General features: G+C 39.2%; 2 protein-coding genes across 3 annotated transcripts in view; both read right to left on the reverse strand.

The window, feature by feature from the left end:
• Nucleotides 1-6,287: 6,287 nt before the first annotated feature.
• On the reverse strand, nucleotides 6,288-11,040 carry rflnb (refilin B). 2 transcript variants are annotated; one of them, XM_088345584.1, is made up of 3 exons: nucleotides 10,532-11,040; nucleotides 8,762-8,847; nucleotides 6,288-7,275 (listed from the first exon to the last, which is right to left on the reverse strand). In XM_088345584.1, exons 1-3 carry the CDS (start codon nucleotides 10,703-10,705, stop codon nucleotides 6,984-6,986), a joined length of 552 nt encoding a protein of 183 aa, XP_088201710.1. In that variant the 5' UTR covers nucleotides 10,706-11,040; the 3' UTR covers nucleotides 6,288-6,983. The 2 variants fall into 2 exon arrangements, with proteins under 2 accessions (XP_088201710.1, XP_088201709.1); XM_088345583.1 differs by having other exon boundaries at nucleotides 6,288-7,278.
• Nucleotides 11,041-17,523: 6,483 nt separating this feature from the next.
• The window catches only part of vps53 (VPS53 subunit of GARP complex), a 47,321-nt gene continuing 43,954 nt past the window's right edge, over nucleotides 17,524-20,890 (reverse strand). The window contains exons 21-22 of the mRNA XM_088345395.1: nucleotides 19,263-19,367; nucleotides 17,524-18,102 (exon numbers count right to left, since the gene is read on the reverse strand). Of these exons, the coding sequence (XP_088201521.1) occupies nucleotides 17,932-18,102; nucleotides 19,263-19,367 (276 nt within the window). The 3' untranslated portion in view covers nucleotides 17,524-17,931. The remainder of the gene's footprint in view (nucleotides 18,103-19,262; nucleotides 19,368-20,890) is intronic.

Below are 20,890 nucleotides of genomic sequence, written 5' to 3' on the forward strand. Positions count from 1 at the left end.
GCTCTAAATTCCTTTTTTTCCCTTTTCTCTCTTTTCTCTTTCTCTCTTCCTACCCTTCGCGCTTTTTTTTCTCTTTTCTCTTCTTCTTTCTTTCTTCCTCTCTCACGACTTTTTATCTTTTGTTTCTCATGCTCACAACAATACAGTGACTACTAAAGATTACTCAATTTTAGTAGCCATTGCAGTGATTATTTCCTTTGTTACCTTTCATAGTACACTGAAACCGTCCATATTCTCCAAATGATTCCAGAACAACATTCAATTTACTTTGGATTTGGAATTTAGATAGATAGATGTCTAGATAGATAGCTAGCTGGCTAGCTAGATAGAGATAGACAGATGTCTAGAAAAATGTCTAGAGAGATGTCTGGATAGATAGATGTCTAGATAGACAGATAGATGTCTACATAGATTTCTAGATAGAGATAGATAGATGTCTCGATAGATAGATAAATGTCTAGATAGATAGATAGATGTCTACATAGATAGATTTCTAGATAGAGATAGATAGATGTCTAGATAGACAGATAGATGTCTAGAGAGAGATAGATGTCTAGAGAGAGATAGATAGATGTCTAGAGAGAGATAGATAGATGTCTAGATAGATGTCTAGAGAGATGTCTAGATAGAGATAGATAGATGACTAGATAGATGTCTAGATAGATAGATGTCTAGATAGAGATAGATGTCTAGATAGATAGATGTCTAGATAGAGATAGATAGATGTCTAGATAGATGACTAGATAGATAGATGTCTACATAGATAGATAGATGTCTACATAGATAGATGTCTACATAGATATATAGATGTCTACATAGATAGATAGATGTCTAGATAGATAGCTAGATACTTTATTTATCCCCGTAGGGAGATTCACACTTCCAGCAGTATCCTTGTGTTGAAAAATAATAAAATAAAAGATATAAAATACAAAAATACCCAATATAACGTGTCGATATAGAGTATTTAAATAGTGCTCCATAAAATACAAACTGTCATAAAAATAGGCTAATATGCAAATGTAGGGGTGGGGTTTAATGTTAGCTTTTACTCCCCCGGGTGGAGTTAAAGAGCCTCATGGCAAGAAATGATCTCCTCAGTCTGTCCGTGGAACAAGACTGTGACAGCAGTCTGTCGCGAATTTCACAGAAGTTACCTTTCTTAGATGTACGGTACTTGATAGTATTTAATGATCGTTACAACATAATGTACTTGTAATATCCCTAGAGCTGATACTTCAAAGATTACGGTTGTGTTTTTAAATTCTTACAGGGAAAAAGTTCCGCCACTGTCTGGGCAAGAAAAATGGCCGGTAATTCTTGCGATCCGATTGGTTAGTTTCCATGAAAAGATGCGGAATTCCACTAAATTAACGTCTTCTCTTTTCAAGTGCCGTTGATACGGAAGACATGTGACGGATGACGAGATGAAGTGGAGATGCCGGGTGCTGAGAGTGCCAAGAACAACATTTTGCTGTTATTGTTTATTGAAATAAATGTACTCTACATACTTTTGATGTGCTTCTTAAAGTGACCGTGTGTAAAATTTCACCACTAAAAGTCGCTGTATTGTGTGACGCAACCGAAAACGAATGCTGTAGAGTGCAGGGAGGAATACAAAGGAGGGTGACTCATAGGGAACAAACAATACTTTTTTTGTTTGTTTTTGTTTTTTGGGGGGTAGCCGTAGCAGCACGATGACGATTGTCAGCCCCCCTTCCCCTCTTGTTGATATTCATTGTATGTCAAACAAATGTGAATTTCTCAACCTGCAAGTATTTAAAGAAAAATGTTTATATTGAAAGTTCAAGTTTTTTAGTTCGGGGCCACATGCTAGAAAATCCATTATCACGTGGCAAGTAGATTTGAGAGAAAAATAGAGGGAGAAAAAGACAACGAGAATAATCGTGAGAAAAGGCAGAGAGAAAAAAGAGAGATAGAGAGAAAAAGAAAAAGAGAGAAAGACAGAAAATGAAAGACAGAAAAGGAGAAAGAGAGAGAGAAACAAAGACAGAGAAAGACACAGAGAGAGAGACAGAAACAGAGAAAAAAGTGGAAGAAAGCGAGAGAGTTATACCAAGAGAGATAAAGAGAGAAATACAGAGATAGAAAAACAAAGAAAGTAAGAACGAGGATACAGAATGAAAGAAAATATAGAGAGGGAAAAAAGGAGGAGAGAGACAGGAAGAGACAAATGGAGAAAAAGAGAGAGAGATAGTAAGAGAGCAAGAAAAAGAGAAAAAAGCAACAGGGAAAAAAGAAAATAATTGGGAGAGAGAAAGAAGGAAAAAGAGCAAAAGAAAGAGAGGGAAAAGGGGAGAAAGCGAGTGTGAGAGAAAGAAAAAAAATCAGAAGGAAAGAGATGAAGAGAGAAAAAGAAATAGAGAGTATGACAAAGACAGATATAGAGGAGAAAGAAAAATGATAGACGGACAGACAAAAGAAAATAGAAAAAAAGAAAGACAATGAGAGAAATAAAGTTAGAAAGAGAAAAAAGGAAGAGAGATAAGTGAAAGAAACATAGAAAAAAAGCAAAAGAGAATAAAATAAAAAGAAAGAAATACGTTGCTTTTTTAGTATTTCTGTAGTACTTTTGTTGTATATCTGTAGTATTTTCATAGTATTTTTTAATTATTACAGTAGTTTTATGACTATAGTATTTTTGTAGTATAACTGTAGTAGTAGTAGTATTTTTTAGTATTTTTGTATGATCTTTGTTGTATTGTGTAGTATTTCCATATAAGAATATTTGTTGTGTATCTGTAGTATTTTATGTAGTACAGTGTTACTGTAGTTTTATTTTTGTAGTATTTTTGGGATATTTCCATTGGAGAATCTTTGTCGTTTAATTTTCAGTACTTATTTCGTAAACCTCTTGTAGTAGATTTTTTGTAGTAATATTTCTCAAGTTGTTTTTCATGTTATAGTATTACATATTGGTATTTTTTTAGTATTTCAGTAGAAGTATCATTGATGTATTTCCAAAGCAGTATTTTAGTATTATTCTTGTAGATTTTTTGTGGTATTTCCATAGAAGTAAATAATTCTGTAACAGTATTTTGTAATATAGTATCACTGTGGTAGTATTTTTGTAGTAATTCTATACTATTTTTATGTTAAGAATGAAAACAAAATTATATAAGAGGTCCCTGTTTTTAAGCACTATATTTGATATATTAGTTTTGTATTTATGATGTAGTATTTTTGATGTATTTCTGTAGAAGTATTTTTGAGTGGACCCAAAAAGGGAACCACTCTTGGGGGCCCCCTACTGGTTGGGAGGACTTAAGCAGCCGCTTCGTGTAAATTCGCCCTCGTAGGAAAATACGGCAGAACACCGGCTTTGGGTGTAAGACTCCCCGGCTGAAAATGGAGGCCATTCCTACCGTAACTTCGGGACTTCTTCAAAGTTCTGAGTTAGAAGGTCCGATGGAAGAATAGTTAAGAAGCAACGTCCATGTTTAATGTAGTGACAATTCCTGAACACAAGATGACGCCACACCACCCGCACCGGTCTGGACATTTGTTCGGGTTATTGGTGTGGAGACAACAGGTAAGCGTACTCAAAATTTAACGCTATTTTCGATAAAGATTTAAATACTACACATATGTACTTACCTTTCGAGTCTGTGTATCTTTTTCTACAAGCCTACTAGTAGTAGTGCGAGGCTCCTTGTAGACAATTTCAAACCAGGAAGTAAATGCAGCGTCTGACCAATAGCAAACCTTGTTACTGGTTTAGACATCTTGGGCGGGAAATCCATAGCTTGGACAGAGAGCGCTAAGCCACGCCCACCATAGTATCCATGTATCATAAGTGGAGCAAAGATGGCGGCCGAAACAACAATAACAAGCTATTCCTTTTAGAATAGCCTTATTATTTCTTCTTGATCATACAAATGTATTTAAAAAAAACATCAATATAAGGGTCTCAGTTATTATTTACAGTAATATTCATGGCAGAAATGTGTCCAAAAACGCTCACCTTATAAGAGTGTAGCTATAAGGAAGTCAGAGGCCCCTCACCAACTACACATTTAAATATTCAGACTTTTATATAGAAGATATAAAAATGAGTGACCTAATATATTAAATGTAGGAATTGAGTGTTTAAATTCCCTTGTCAAGCTTTCTTCATTTTCCTCATGTTGAAGTTTTGAGTTTTTCCTTGCCCTCATGTTGGTTTTAGATCAGGGAATGAAATTATCTGCATTTATATAGCGCTTTTCAAAGCACTCCACATTTCCCAATAGCGGCCTTGCAGCCATGTAAGGCGCTAACCTGCTTATTGGGGGTATTAGGGGTTCAGTGTCTTACCCAAGGACACTTCCAAATGTAACACGGACGAGCCGGGATTCGAACTGGGATCCCTTGATCCCAAGACGAGCGCTCTACCTCCTGAACTACTACCGCCCCATGGTGTCATAATAGTCTGTAGTTTGTAATAATCTGTGGTCTGTGCAGCCCTTTGAGACTGTCCCTTCTCGAAGTCTCCTTTTTGTTATGTTGAGGTTTTCCTTGCCCTCATGTTGGTTTTAGATCAGGGGATGGTGTCATAATATTCTGTGGTTTTCAATAATCCGTGGTCTTTGCAACCCTTTGAAACTGTCCCTTCAAGGTTTCATTTGTCATGTTGAGGTTTTTGAGTTTTTCCTTGCCCTCGTGTTGGTTTTGGATCAGGGGATGGTGTCATAATATTCTGTAGTTTGTAATAATCTATGTTCTGTACAGCCCTTTGAGACGATCCCTTCTCAAGTTTTTTTTTAATTTACATCATGTTAAGGTTTTTGAGTTTTTCCTTGCCCTCATGTAGGTTTTAGATCAGGGGATGGTGTCATAATAGTTTGTAATCATCCGTGCAGCTCTTTGAGACTCGTGTGATTAAGGGCCAAACAAATAAACAGGACTTGACTTTTCAATGCAACACATTATACCTGGAAAACAGTAAATGCCCCCCCCCCCCCCCCTCGTTTTGTCTAATAAGGGGATTAGAAATCATGAATAAAGGGAAACAACTGTCTGACAGGTTTGTATTTTCCGCAATTTAATAAACTTGATAGTTTGCCGTTTTTCCAACCTGAAGAGTGATAACAGTGCTATCTGTGGCCACTACGTGTCGCTCAAGCGCTATGTAAACAAAGAGGTGCTTTTATTCGGCTAAGTTTATGTTATATGCTTCTGAATTTTTCTTTCTTTTCTTAAACATTTTACCTGCATTTAATAAAAATAACGCATGGGCTCAATTTACTCTATTTGTCAAAAATATAAAAAAACAAAAAACCTTAACATCAATAAAGGGTTCGTAAATCAAAATACTATTATGGAAATACTAAAAATATCTTTAAAAAAAATTAAACTAAATTACTGCTTTGTAAATACACCAAAAATGCTTCTACTGAAATACAACAAAAGACCAAGACCTACTACTATAATACAAAAACACTACGAGAGAAATATTCGGACATAAATACTACTGCAGAAGTATTACAACAGAAATAAGGTTACAATACAGCAAGAGAAATACTACAAAAACTTTACTATGGATATACGACAAAAATAAAACGAGAGTAATACTGCTCTGCAAAATTATTAATTACTAAAGATATACAACAATCATACTATGGAAAAAAATACTACAGTACCACAAAAATACTTAAATCATAAAACTACAGGAATGCTACATACCAAAAAAATAAATACTACTTTGAAAATACATCCAAAATATGTGTACAGAAATACTACAAACTACCACGAATTAATACTATAATACTAAACACTAATAGGGGAATAATACTACAGAAATACTAGGTACAAAAAAATAAAACTACAGTAATACTGTACTGAGAAAATACTACAGGTATACAACCCAAATTCTACTAAAAAAAATACAAAAATACTTCAATAATAAAACTACTGTACTGTAATACTACAAATATACGACTGTACAAAAATACAACTATATAAGAAAAATTCTACTGAAAACAAAAAAAAAAACTACAAAAATAGTAAATACTATTAAAATACTACCGCAGAAATTCTCCAAATTCAAATGACGTTTTTTCTCTCCAAAAAACCCATAGAACTTCAAAAAAAACGAATGAAAACTTTATTCCAAACATTGAAATAAAAACAGAACAAAAACAATAACTCAACAACAAAATAATGTTACATAATAAGAAGTAAATGCTTATATTCCCTACCGCTTCATCTTTCCTATTAAATGCACCAATAATATCGCAATAGTAGAACTATTAATAATAAGAGTTATAACAATAGCAACAATAACGTTGTGGAAAAATATTGTTTATTCCTATACAAATTTGTTAGATAGTAAAATCGCAGACATTAAAACCCTAATACGAATAAATAAAACATTTCAAAAAACATCACAGTATTAGAATACGTGTCACTTATCATTCACGGGCTGTCGTGAGACATATTTATCACCGTTACGGTTTCAACCCTAATGGGATTTCAAAATGCACGGTTACTGTGATCCACCATCACTAATCTACTGCTTTACGTTGGAGTGCAGAAATAAGTCACTCCCTTAAAAACATATGGAGAAAAATCAGACCTTGGCATCCTTTTGTACCGTTTGGTTATCCTATCCTTCATTTCCTTCAAGTTTTTATAAACTGGAAGACAAAGCCATTAGCCTTCACTGACTGAACTCTACAAAAACCGACAGAACTCTATTGCTGGAAATAATGTTGCTGCAGTAACAAACCAAATTGCATTTGCTTGTCACCGTTCCTCAGGGATTACAGGAACCAAAGTGGAAATAATGTCAATATTATTTGTAAAGGATGACTCGTCTCCTGGGAGAATTCTGAGGATATGGAAGGAATGGGTATTATTTGAATGTCTGTACCTTTTCGCCTCATGTACTGGGGGGCGCATGTGGACACTAATCGCTGCCATTAAAAAAAAAACAGATAAAAAAAAAACTACTGACTCAAATGTAAAGGCAAGGCAGCTAACTAACCTAACTCCACTCTGCAGAGGAAACGCGTGGCCCGTCGGTGCCGGTTATAGCTGAGCTCCGTGGCAAAGGTGGCACTGGTTTTCTTGGGGTAGATGATCGTGGTGCTGGTAAATCTCTGCACCCGATGGCGGGGCAGGAAATCCAGCTGTGTCTTATACCGGCGCCAGCTGCTGTTAGACAAAACGGTCACAGTCTGTGTGTAGTGCTCCAGGCCTTGCCCCCACGGCTGCAGGGACACATTCTGGATGAAGTGGCGATCGGAGTCGTACTGCAACCGGGAAGTGTATCTGCTGATGAAAAAAAAGACATGAAGCAGATGTGCGAAAACCCGGACTGTGCCCCGGAACCAGACACGCACCCGAGTGGGGAATTTGGCGTCGATGCCTTTTACACACTGGAGGTCGTTTTCAGTGACGTCTCCTCCAAAATGCTAAGGCTTTCGATCATGTGATCATTCGAAATAGCGACTAGCACAGAATCAGTTAGCGATTATGAAAAGGAACATGTATTTACTACTGCGCGGAAAGAAATCGCCAATGAGGGCTGCGTCGCGTAAAATGGGAGCCCTATATTCCTAGACGACAGCCCTAGGGCAACCATACCGTGGAGAATAGAAAAAGGAGGTGGTTTCCACAGTAAGGACCAAATTGCATTTGCTTGTCATCATTTCTCGAGGATTAAAGGAAACTTCAGCGACCTGACATTGACTTCCATGATACAGAAAGATAACTGTAGCGTTTTTGATGAATAACTTCCACTGTTGTTCAAATCATCGGACCCGCAGAACCGAGATCTTACCTCAATGCCGTAACGCCATCCTGAGACAACCACTCTCGAAAACGCCTTGAACAAGCTGAAAGCAGACCTCTACCACAAATTTGTCAACAAGTTTGAGGTCCTCAACATGGAAACTACTGACTGCAAGACCAGCTAGGCTGGTTGCATCGGATCAAAATCTACCTTCTGGTAGAAACTATTCCCCCATTAAATTTTGGTATGATCAAAAATGAGGGGAGATGTCAAGTCGAAAAAATTAAGAGTCAATGAAAAAGAATACATGGAGTTAGCAGACCTGCCGCTGTTTACTCTGCTCGAACGTTATTCTCTCTGCTCCAGTGGCTCTACACCCCTGGTCGCTTATTCAACCAGAAAACACAGGGTGGAGCTACCAAGACAAAAGCAGGAGAGAGGCTAGGCTGCATCTGAGCCTTAATAACCCAGTTTTATATATATTCAATCGGCCCGTCGAAGAAATTAAACACTGATATCCATCAAATTCCCGATATTCGATTGACAATTAGTTTGGAACACAATTGGGTATCTAGGTCATGATTACTATTTTAATCATGCTTCAATTTCTTTGTCTCAAACAGAATATTACTTCTCGGCTTGATTACTATAATGTATTGCTTTCTGGTCTACCGATGTCTAGCATTAAAAGTTTGCAGCTGGTTCAGAATACGGCAGCTAGACTTTTGACTAAGACCAAAAAGTTTGAGCATATTACTCCTGTGTTGGCAACTTGCACTGGCTCCCAGTCCACTTAAGATGTGACTTGTGAATACAGAATTTGTTTTGCTATATTTTAAATGCTGCTGCAGCTTATTCTTTTAGGGTGACGGAGAAAAAAGCGTGAGCAGCTCTTTTTCACAAATACCAAAAAAACCCAAACAATGGTCGGAATACAAGGCACTCGAGATACACGTGTCGATTCTAATATATGCTGAACCGATTCACCGATACAAATGGCAAATGTGTTGACAAGTGACCCACCTGACTTCTTTAGGAGATAAGTAGTCAATTGATATTCCCTCACCATAGGACAAAGGCTGGAAGGAGCCGGCGGGCAGAGCTGAAACCTGAAATATATATTGAAAAAAAACGAAAACTAAAAATGTGTTACAGGATTATACAGGGGTTTACCTCCTCCAACACACCTTATTCACATCACCAGCTTTAATTTATGTATAAATATACATGCACACATCCAAATATATATGTGGGCACATGCGGCTTATAGTCAGGTGCGGCTTATGTATGCTCAACATGGTTTTTCCTTTAAAAATGTACTGGGTGTGCACCTTATAGTCCGAATTTTACGGTGCAATAAACATGTATTCAATATGGCTACTATCCATCCATCCATTATCTGCACCGCTTATCCTCAGTAGGGTCGCGGGGGTGCTGGAGCCCATCCCAGCTATCTTCGGGCAGTGGGCAGGGGACACCCTGAACTGGTTGCCAGCCAGTTGCAGGGCACACAGGGACAGACAACTCGCTCGCTCAGTCACACGGAGTGACAATTTGGACCGGCCAAGTAACCTAACATGCATGTTTTTGGAATATGGGAGGAAACTGGAGTGCCCGGAGGAAACCCACGCAAGCATGGTGAGAACATGCTAACTCCACACAGGAGGTTCGATCTCATGACCTCAGAATTGTGCCACACACGTGCTAACCACTGCGCCACCGTGCTGCCCTACGGCTACTATGGTTCTCTATATAAAGCCTACTTGTGGATTACAAGTTGTAGTCGTGAACATGGGCGTAACCAGCCCGTTTTTGGAGGGGCTCAAGCACCCCCCAAATTTAACCCAAGCACCCTCAAAAGTCATAACATTCTAAAAACGGCCTTTTCCTTAATATAGGACGGGATAGGCTTAAATATGACGACGCTAGATTAAAAAAAAATACAAAAAGGGGAAACAAACCAAAAAATGTAAAAACGCAGCGTCTGAAACACTTCACTGCTTTGAAATGGTTCAGTCTGTTTGATTCCTAGCATTGTGTTAAGATGTATTCTGAAAATTATGTATTCTCATCAGTTGACCATATTATCATCACAGTTTGATGGATTAGCTATAAACCATTTAAAGGCGAATTGGTTAGCGCGTGTGCGGCACAGTTCTGAGGTCATGAGATCAAACCTTCCTGCGTGGAGTTTGCATGTTCTCCCCGTGCCTGCGTGGGTTTCTTCCGGGCATTCCGGTTTCCTCCCACATTCCAAAAACATGCATTTACGGTTAATTGGCCGGTCCAAATTGTCCCTAGCGAGTGAGTTGTCTGTCCCCGTGTGCCCTGCGATTGGCTGGCAACCAGTTCAGGGTGTCCCCTGCCCACTGCCCGGAGATGGCTGCGATGGGCTCCAGCCCCCCCGCGGCCCTAATGAGGATAAGCGGTACGGCTGATGAGATGAGATACGCTTGTCGCATACTTTTAGGTCAATCGTTTATATGGAAGCTCATTACAGTACACAAGATATGTACTGTTGAAACGCTTTGTGAATAAAACCCACAGAGTAGAGTTCTCATTTGGGACAGAGAGGTCGCAGGTTCAATTCCCGGCTCCTCTGAGTTAATTGTTTAAGTGTCCTTGGGCAAGACTCTGAAGCCCTATTGTCCCCGATAGGCGGGTGGGCGCCTTGCATGGCCGTCGCCGCTATCGGTGTGTGAGTGTGTGTGTGAATGGGTAAGTGTGAAACACACGGAAAAGTCTTCAGTGATTAGAAAAGCGCTGTAGAAATGCAGTCTCCATTTTACCCACCTGCCCTCCGTCTCCTTGGTTCTCCAGTACAGGACTGACGCCATTACTATTAGCACGAGGCGGCATCCAAAGCCTCGTCGGGGACCCGGAGTCCTTACCTGTGTCCCGCCAGCCTTTCATACCCGGCAACAGGTCCTCTCCGCGAATATTTGGGAAGTTCAAGTGTCCGACCATTTCCTTTTCACAAGAGAAGAAGTTGAGAAAGTTTAAAAGCCGCTTCTTGCGAAGGAGCCGACTTCTCCAATCAAGTTTGTTTGAACGTTAAGTGGTATCGTCCATTTATCTCCCCGGGTATTCGTGTGAGGCGTTAATAAACGTCTCGAATCCAACATACCTCCCTTTAAAATATTTTGGGGGGCATGTTTCAACGAATGTTTGTATTAACTTAATCATTTATCGCTCTATATTTCTTAAGCAGAGAAGTAAGAATTTAAGACATCTTGGACTGCCCCATTGCTCATCTTCAATCAGTAGTTCAATTATTGAACACAGGAAGTCCCGCCCCGGAAGTTGTCCATCCGTGCTGATTGGATGACAATCAGAAGAAATCCTTATACTGTACTATACTTCAAAATATTACAGGAATACTACAAAAAACGACAGAAGTACTGCGAAAAATATTACAGGAATACTACAAAAAGGCTATAGAAATAATACAAAAATGCAAAAATTAAAAAAAAGAACCAACAACAAAAAACTGCTGTACAACCAAAAAGGTGTAGAAACGAAAACCAAAACGACTAATATAAGCTACGGAGACCCAAAGTGACCAAAAAAAAACTATGTTTACTCACTTTTTGCCCTGCTTAACAAATAAAAAGGAAAATAAAAAGGAAAAACGCAGAAAAATATAAATGTCAAGTCTCAAAGGGCTGTACAGAACAAGAAAAAAAAGTAATAGAAATAAATAAAGATAAAAAAATGAAAGAGGGAACAAATAGGAAAGAAAGGAAAAAGAAAGAAGTAAAGGAAAGAAAGAAGAAAGGGGAAAACGAGAACAAATAAATTAAAGAAAATAATGACAAAAGCTAAATAAAAAGAAAGAAAAACAGAAAAAAAACGAGAAAAGAGAACACTGTAAGAGAAAAACAAACAAGTAAAAGAAGATGAGAACAAAAACAAAAAAGTGACTGAAATCGCAGTCTGTAATAAGTCACAGAGCCATTTGTATGTCTGCAGGGCTCAAGAGAACCACCGTAAGAGCCAATACTCACAAATGGAGACAACTGGGAACAGTGGCAGAGCTCCCCAGAAGTGGTGGACCAATGGCTCATGCAGGAGGTAACAAAAGAACCTCGAAAAACATCCAAGGCACTGCTGGCCTCAGCTCAGGTCTTTGTTTAGGACTCCACTATAAGAAAGACACTGGCCAAAAATGATATCCATGGGAGTGTTTCCAGGTGAAACACAAAAGAACACACAGTGTCATAAAGCATCTTGAGCATTCTGTGGAGTGATGAGTCAAGAATTGAACTTTTTGCAAGTAAATAATCAATTTTTGACAAAAAAGGCCTTGATGTCAAGTGAGAAGCATGGTGGTGGTAGTATGATGGCCTGGGGTATGCATTGTTACCTCAGGATCGGGACCACTGGCTGTGGTTGCCGGAATAATGAATTCTGGTGTTTACCAGAAGATCCTGAAGAAGAAGAATGTCTGGCCATGAGTTAGTGCCCTCAAACTCAAGCGATCTTTGATCATGCAGCAAGACGACGATTCGATAAACACGAGCAAGTCCACCTCTGAATAGCTCAAATAAAACATAATGAAGGTTCTGGAGTGGTCAAAGTCTGGATTTAAATCCAACTGAGATACTGTGGTGTTAACAAGCAGTACATGCTTGAAAACTTCTAATATGCCAGATTTGGAATGTAGGGGACTGAACAACCACAAGTTCATTTGCCTTAACCTTTTCCAACCGCCGACTCTGCCAACACCTCGAAAGACCCACAATTCCATCACAAGATCTTTCCTTTTTTCTTAAAGGAAACACAAAGGTAAACACTAAAGGGTCCACGGACAGACATTGCGTTCATCAACAGGAAGTGACCAGACTCGCCAGCTGAATAATAAAGTTTTGAACCCCCAGAATGTTCATTTGTAATCAAAAGATTCATGATCTGCATGTGTGTTATTTCATTGTGTGTTATTATAATAATCAAACAATCAGAGAACTTTATTTGAAGAGCATCAACAGGAACTCCCACCGGTCACAGGGCACACCTCCAGTGATGGTTTACATCAACCTTATTTAAAAGTGAATGCGCCTACGCCTGCCCTTGCTCTTTCTTTCCAGACAGTGAGACCAAAAGGGGGGCCTTTGCCCCCCTGGGACAATGAGGATAAAGAAAGCTGGGATCCAGAGCACGCCGAACACAGATCGGTTCATTCTTGATCATTTAAACGAGTTGACGGGTTTTGTAAACAGTACTATTAACCTGCTACAGAATTATCTTCCCCTCCTCCTTCTTGTGTCAACATATTCTTTATTCTTTCGTTTGATTCATTTCTCTTTGCAATGTAAATACATCGTAGTTTGTTAGAATCGAACCACGTTGCATAATTCATTTGTGTGTCTTTATATTTTAATTTGTGTAGAAATCCTGAGCGCCATCTGCCGGCCGAATCGATAACCACCGAATAAGATTCTGAACCACATGAATAAAATTTAAATCAATTCTATCTACAGAAACAATTCTGCAAGGAAGTGTGGGCCAAAATTCCTCCACAGCATTGTGAAAGACTTATTACCAATTATCGTTAACTTTTTATTGCTGTTATTGGAAGGGAAATGATGGTCTAGTGTGCCTTTTACACTATATTCTACACTTTTACTTTTATACATTTTTACTTATTCAATAATTGTGCAGTTGCGTTTTTGAGTTGTTTTCCTACAAAGTCAAGAGCATGAGCTTCCCAAGCCGAAGGAACTTCGTCTCTACAATTTGGAGGCTACTGGTCATTTTCTCAAGACTCCAATAAATTTTCAAACAATAAAACTGCTGTGATGTATCATTTATTATACTCGCACGCCATCTAGGGACCAACATTATACACTGCATTTAAATATGTGATTCCTGTCTAAACCAATCAGAATGCGCTTACGTGCACGTGTTTTATTCTATCCTCCAATCAGAAATCTATGAATTTAAAAGAAAGAGGTTCAAGATTCAGTTCGGGGGATTATTTCATAGCAATCCAAGATTTTAACTTGTTTCAATGTGCTTGCTTTTCTTTAATAAACGAGTTTGATTGTAACTCAAAAGTCTCTTATATCATTTTGAACCTGACAGTTATCACTGCCAAAGGTGGCCAAACTCATATAAGTTTGGGGGACAATTACTTTTTTTACATAGGACGATAATATGTTTTGATTTTGTTTGTCGTTCTATAAATGGGAAAAACATTTATTAACTGCATTTTGTAGTTCCTTGAGTTGTATCTTTGTAATATTAAAGTTGGTTTGGTTTTCAGAGTGAGAAAATATACAAAATAACACAAAAATCAGGAGGGAGCAAAGACTTTTTTTACGACAGGTAATGTACTCACATACCATATCAATATAATCTGTTTCGTCATATAATTTAATAGTCATTAGCAGTGTCTGAAACTCGTGAGAAAAAGTTAGCGTACACCAAGGCAGACACCTCTGAAAAGTTGCCTGCCCAGCCATAAAGTTCCCTGCCCCATTTTTCCCAACTTGAAATGCAATAAGACGATTACTTGCAAAAAAAAAAGTTGTTGCAAAGTATTAGGGATTGATAATCATAATATATAACAGAACAACACTTCTAAGTTCATTATAAATCTAGTTCTAACATTCATTGCATGTATATGACATCACTGCTTTCCATCCGCCATCAGTATGTATCTTCATTCATGCGTCGTCTGCTACAAGCTACGTGAACTCCTCTTCCACGATGCTTTTTATGTACGTTTACGTTTTGTAGCGTCATCGATTTTGTCAGCTTCTTTTGAATCTTTCTTCTGGGGCTGAGGTTTGGGCTTGATTCCTAACCACTTTTTTCTTGTGTTCTCTGTGCGTCTACTTTGGAAAATGATATGCAAATGCACGACCTTATAACGCTCGGGAAAGTCCGGAAGCACTTGGTTATTCGATGCGGGCTTCTGATTGGCTGCCGAGTATGCAAATTGCCAAACGAACCAAAATTCCGAAATTTCCAAACTGAACAAAGATGTCGAAATCAGAATAAAGCATCATTGTGTACCTGTATTGACTCATCTTCAATCATGCAATGTTTGCTTTGCGTCCTACAAGCCACGTGAACTCCTCTTTCCGCGATGTTTTTCATGTTCGTTTACGTTTTGTAGCGTCATCAATTTTGTTAGCTTCTTTTGAATCTTTCTTCTGGGGCTGAGGTTTTGGCTTCATTCCTAACCACTTGTCCATTTTTCTTGTGTTCTCTGTGCATCTACTTTGGAAAATGATATGCAAATGAGAGACCTTATAACGCTCAGGAGAGTCCGGAAGCAGGAAGTTATTCGATGCAGGCTTCTGATTGGCTGCAGAGTATCCAAATTGACAAACATTTATGCAATGTTTGCGTTACGTCGTCTGCTACACGCCACGTGAACTCCTCTTTCCACGATCCTTTTAATGTACGTTTACGTTTTGTAGCGTCATCGATTTTGTCAGCTTCTTTTGAATCTTTCTTCTGGGGCTGAAGTTTTGGCTTGATTCCTAACCACTTCTCCATTTTTCTTGTGTTCTCTGTGCGTCTACTTTGGAAAATAATATGCAAATGTGCGACCTTGTAATGCTCGGGAGAGTGTCGAAGCACGAAGTCATTCGATGCAGGCTTCTGATTGGCTGCCGAGTATGCAAATTGCCCGACGAACATAGTAAGAAAGCATTAACATTGAATTCATATGATGTTGCATTCACTAGATAATAACATGGACGGCAGATTTATTCTTTTGCGTACAAGTCATTGTACAAAGCATGATCACAAGGTGAGGAAATTGCACAACGGGCGGTTTACCAAGCAGAGGAAAGTCAAAGTTGAGGAAGTTTCTTCAGACCCAACCATCAAATTGCATTCACTTTTCTGTATGAAGGAAAATTAAATTATTTTCTTTCATTATTTTCATTCATCACTCATGGCGCAAATAGTTTTGGTGACTGATAGTTGAGAGTATCTCAGTATCTTTAAGTACAGTGTTTACTTGTGTATCTATAAACATATCTGTGAAATCCTGTATTTTCCAGACTATAAGTCTTTTCGGTGTATAAAGTCGCACTGGCCAAAAATAGAAATCATTAAAAAAAAAAAACATGTCTAAGTCGCATATTTGGGGTTAAAATTAAAATTAAATAGAGATCACGGTTTAGAATAGAATAGAATACACCTCTATTACAGTTCTGAGGTTGTGGGAACCTCCTGAGTGGGTTCAAATCCAGCTCCCGGCCTTACGGTGCGGAGTTTGTATGTTCTCCCCGTGCTTGCGTGGGTTTCCTCCAGGCACTCCGGTTTCCTCCCACATTCCAAAAACATGCATTTCAGGTGAATTGGTTGGTCCAGATTGTCCCTAGGTGTGACTGAGCGAGTGAGTTGTCTGTCCCCGTGTGCCCTGGGATTGGCTGGCAACTAGTCCAGGGTGTCCCCTGCCCACTGTCCGATGATTGCTGGGATGGGCTCCAGCATCCCCGCGACCCTACTGAGGATAAGCGGTGCAGCTTATGAGATGAGATGAGACACCTCTATTCTCATTGTTACAACATGGGTTGAATATATTGTGACACCGAAATTGGACGTGGCACTCCAGGTCCACGTTTTACAGTGAGGATGAAGAAAACAAAGAAGATAAAGGAACAAAGGAGATGTTTGTACTGTATGGCAGATAAGCAAAAAAAAACATGCTTACCAACCTATCATCTTTACTCCAAATCACTAAATCCAATCAAAACTTCACCCTCCGTGTCAATTTTACCGGTAAACAACTCCTCCAAGTTTGGTGGGGGTTGCGACTTATACTCTGGTGAGACTTATATTTGAAATTATTATCATTATTATATCATCAAAATTTAAATTTGTATTACAAGTACTATGTAACTCCTCCAATTCTGGACGATTCGCCGCTTCTTTCTTCTGGTTTGAAAAATATCCACAAGGTTGAAATGATCAATACAGGGCTACAGCGCCCTCTTGCAGTTTAGTGTGAAAATAGCATGTTAAATTACACAGTACCGGTAATTGCTGAGTTGACTGTTAAACAGGATGCAGTCAATTAGATTGTTAGATAACTGGACGGATCTATTGACACTAACAAAGATGTTAAAAATGTCAGAAAAAAATGTTAAAACGTCATATTGCCAGACATAACGAAATTGTGAATATGCTTGATTGCTGTTGAGATTCTCGAGGAGGGTTGTTCAAACCTCACATTGTTTGTTTGATGTTATTGTCACACATCCAAAAAGTCTCTGTAGTGCGAAGTGGAAGGAGAAGAGGACGACGAGGTGAGCGGAGAAGATGAGGTAAAATTTTGGACTATTTGATAAAGTTTCAGGAGCGAGCAGAGAGAGTGGGAAAGGTGAGATGGCACAACATTCATTTGGACAGGTAACTTAAAATTAGTTTTACCTGGTTATATCAGTATCAGAAATTATTTTCCCCCCATTTTATTAACACTCCACTTATTGAAACATAAATATTTTGTTTGTTTGTTGTACATGATTCAATTGTTTGTTTGTTTGTACATGATTCAAATTGAATCGTTTCTCCGGCGCCGTCACGAATGGCAGCCACTCCAGCAGCTCCAGTGTTATTTTCGATTGTTCTCAGTTATTTTCGATTGTTCTCAGCTTATGGATGCTGCTGGAAAAGTGAATTTCCCTTCGGGGATGAATAAAGTATCTATCTATCTATCTATCTATCTATCTAATACATGAATTTCACTCTCTCTCTCTCTAGTATTCTATATGGTGTACTGTATACAGGGGAGTATATTGTATACCTGTATACGTTTTTTGAAGGGGCGCCGCTACTTCGCGGATTTTCAGTTTCCGCGGGTGGTCTTGGTCCCCATTAACCGCGAAAACCGAGGGATTACTGTACATGTGTTTTGGATGTTGGATTTTATCTAATACATTTCCCCTCACAATGCGACTTATACTCCAAATGCAACTTATTCATGTTATTTCCCCCTCCTAATTAGGCATTTTTTGGCCTGTGCGACTTATACTCCGGACAGACTTATATCCGGAAAATACGGTAATTATATTTCGATTCAATTCAAACTGGGGAACAAGGAGTGTTACTAGTGTTTTTTTCAATAATCCACCATGCACACCACCGTACCACGCAGAAACCCCGCCCCCCCAAAAACAAGGCTGCAAAAGATGAATATTGATAAAGCGAGGGAACACGGTGGTTGCCTTTCACAGTCTCTTCTTGATAAGTTTCTCCAGTTTGCGTATGCGGGAGGACTCTTGCTCCGGGGTTGGGGCACTGAAAGACAAGGAGGTTCCCCCATCGGCCCCGGAAGGCGGTGTGGGTAACCGCTGTCTGAAGAGCTCCAGCATGCTGCTCTGCTCGCCACGCTTTAAACCCTGCACATTAAAGGAGAATTTCATTAAGAGGACACATTATACAGCTCTAGGTCTTTAATTGTCAACATGGGTAAACCTCAACCAAGAGAGAATAAAAAAATTAAAAAAACACAGAAAACCACATTCTTTTATAAAGAATGTATTTGCAAATCAAAAAAAGTATTTGTTTAATACCAACAGTTCCACTCACTACTTTCTTATGTATGCATTGTTGGCAATAACAGGCCAACTATTTTCTGTAACTCTTTTTACACACTGTTGCTGGTATTTTGGCCCATTCCACCCTGCAGATTTCCTCTAAAACAGTAATGTTTTTGGGCAACACTGACTTTCAACTTCCTCCAAAGATTTTATAAGGGGTTATTATCTGGAGACTGGCTAAGCCACTCTAGTACCCTGAATGCTTTTTATGAAGCCACTCTGTTGTTGCCCTGCCTGTGTGTTTGGGATTATTGTCTTGCTGAGAGACTCAGCTACGTTTCATCTTTAATGTCCTTTCTGATGGAAGGAGATTTTCACTCAAAATATCTAGATACATGGCCTCATTCATTCCACGTCGGCACCATGCATGGCTGCATGGCCACTGTTGGTGTGTGAGTGTGTGTGTGTGAATGGGTAAGTGTGAAGCACATTGTAAAGCGCTTTGGGAGGTCTTCATTGACTTGAAAAGCGCTATAGAAATGCAGACCATTTACCATTTAGCATCTTGATTATCCTCAAAAGGTTTGGAGGCTGACTCCCTATTGGTGTGTGAGTGTGTGTGTGAATGGGTAAGTGTGGAGCACATTGTAAAGCACTTTGGGAGGTCTTCATTGACTTGAAAAGCGCTATAGAAATTCAGAGCATTTACCATTTAGCATCTTGATTATCCTCAAAACGTTTGGAGGCTGACTCCCTATTGGTGTGTGAGTGTGTGTGTGAATGGGTAAGTGTGAAGCACATTGTAAAGCGCTTTGGGAGGTCTTCATTGACTTGAAAAGCCCAATAAAATCAAGACCATTGACCATCTTGATTATCCTCAAAAGGTTTGGAGGCTGACTCCCTATTGGTGTGTAAGTGTGTGTGTGAATGGGTAAGTGTGAAGCACAAATGCAAACCATTTACCATTTATCTGCAAATCGCATTTCTAATATTTGAACCTAGAGGGAAAAGCAACAAACCTTCATATCCAGTATTTTCTGGAATGTTTCAGGATTGCCGTCAGCCAAGAGCTTGATGTAGTTGTCGACAAACACCACGGGAGGTTCGTGCGGAGCCATCACAACCTACACAAAAAAAGAAAAAAAAGAAGTGGTGTTTTGACACCCCCTCTTTTTCCTGTAAGGCATCGTGGTGAGAGCAAGGAAATTGTAAAATGATCCCATATGGTGGAACCGTGGCTTCGATTAGGCAAACGGTGTAGGCGGTACCACCTACCACAAGTAAGTAGCTTTGCTTGGCTAAGGTTTAAACTAGGCCTGTATGATTTTGGAAAAAAACCCACAGTGCTGTATAAAAACAATTTTTGATTTCAGTTTTTTTGCGTATTTTTCTCTCGAAAAGGTTTCAGATCATCAAACAAGATTTAATACCACATAGAAAAAACTCAAAGAAATACGAAATACAGTATTGAAACGTTGATTCCATTTAATAAGACATAAAGAAGTCCAAACCCTAAGTGAAAAAGCTGAGTTCAATTCCAGAGGTCACACCCAGATTTGATTGCCACCACGTATGGTGAATCAAGAAATCACTTAAATTAAATATAGAGACAAAGTCAAGGCTACAAAATCCCAGGACCATAATTGGCATGACACGATCCAAAGAAATTCCAGAAGAACTTTGAAAAAAAAGGGACTGAAATCTATCAGTCTGTAAAAGGTCACAGAGCCATTTGTATGTCTGCAGGGCTCAAGAGAACCACTGTCAGAGCCATTACCCACAAATGGAGAAAACCGGAACAGTGGCAGAGCTCCCTAGGAGTGGTCCACCAATGGCTTATCCAGGAGGTAACAAAAGAACCTCGAAAAACATCCAAGGCACTGCTGGCCTCAGCTCAGGTCTTTGTTTAGGACTCCACTATAAGAAAGACACTGGCCAAAAATGACATCCATGGGAGAGTTTCCAGGTGAAAACTAGTGCCGTCACAAAAGGACACACAGTGTTGTCTCACATTTGCCAACAAGCATCTTGAGCATTCTGTGGACTGATGAGTCAAAAATTGAACTTTTTGCAAGGTGTGAGTATATATATGACAAATAATTTGACAAAAAAGGTATTGATTCCAAGAGTGAAGCATGGTGGTGGTAGTATGATGGCCTGGGGGCTGCATTGCTGCCTTAGGACCGGTACCACTTGCTGCGAAATAATGAATTCTGGTGTTTACCAGAAGATCCTGAAGAATAACGTCCGGCCAGGAGTTAGTGCCCTCAAACTCAAGCGCTCTTTGATCATTCAGCAGGACGCCGATCCAAAACATCCAAGCAACTCCACCTCTAAATGGTTCAAATACATCAAAACGGAGGTTCTGGAGTGGCCAAATGCTGTGGTGACCTTAAATAGTCACGCCAGGCTACAAAACCCTTCAATAAGGCAAATTTGAAACAATCTTGCAAAGAAGAATGGGCCAAAATTCCTCCACGGCGTTGTGAAAGACTCAATGCCAGTCAGCGTAAATGTTTGATGGTCCAAGTCGCAATTAGGTTCAGGGGCAAATACTTTTTCATATAGGAACAGATAAGCCTAGATTTATTTTATGCTTTAAGGCGTCAAGCATGACTTTAAGCCAGGAGATGGCAGCAGAGTAACA

The sequence above is a fragment of the Urocampus carinirostris genome, chromosome 10 (genome assembly GCF_059441175.1).
Source record: "Urocampus carinirostris isolate Australia breed hairy pipefish chromosome 10, RoL_Ucar_1.0, whole genome shotgun sequence".
In the NCBI taxonomy this organism is placed as follows: Eukaryota; Metazoa; Chordata; class Actinopteri; order Syngnathiformes; family Syngnathidae; genus Urocampus; species Urocampus carinirostris.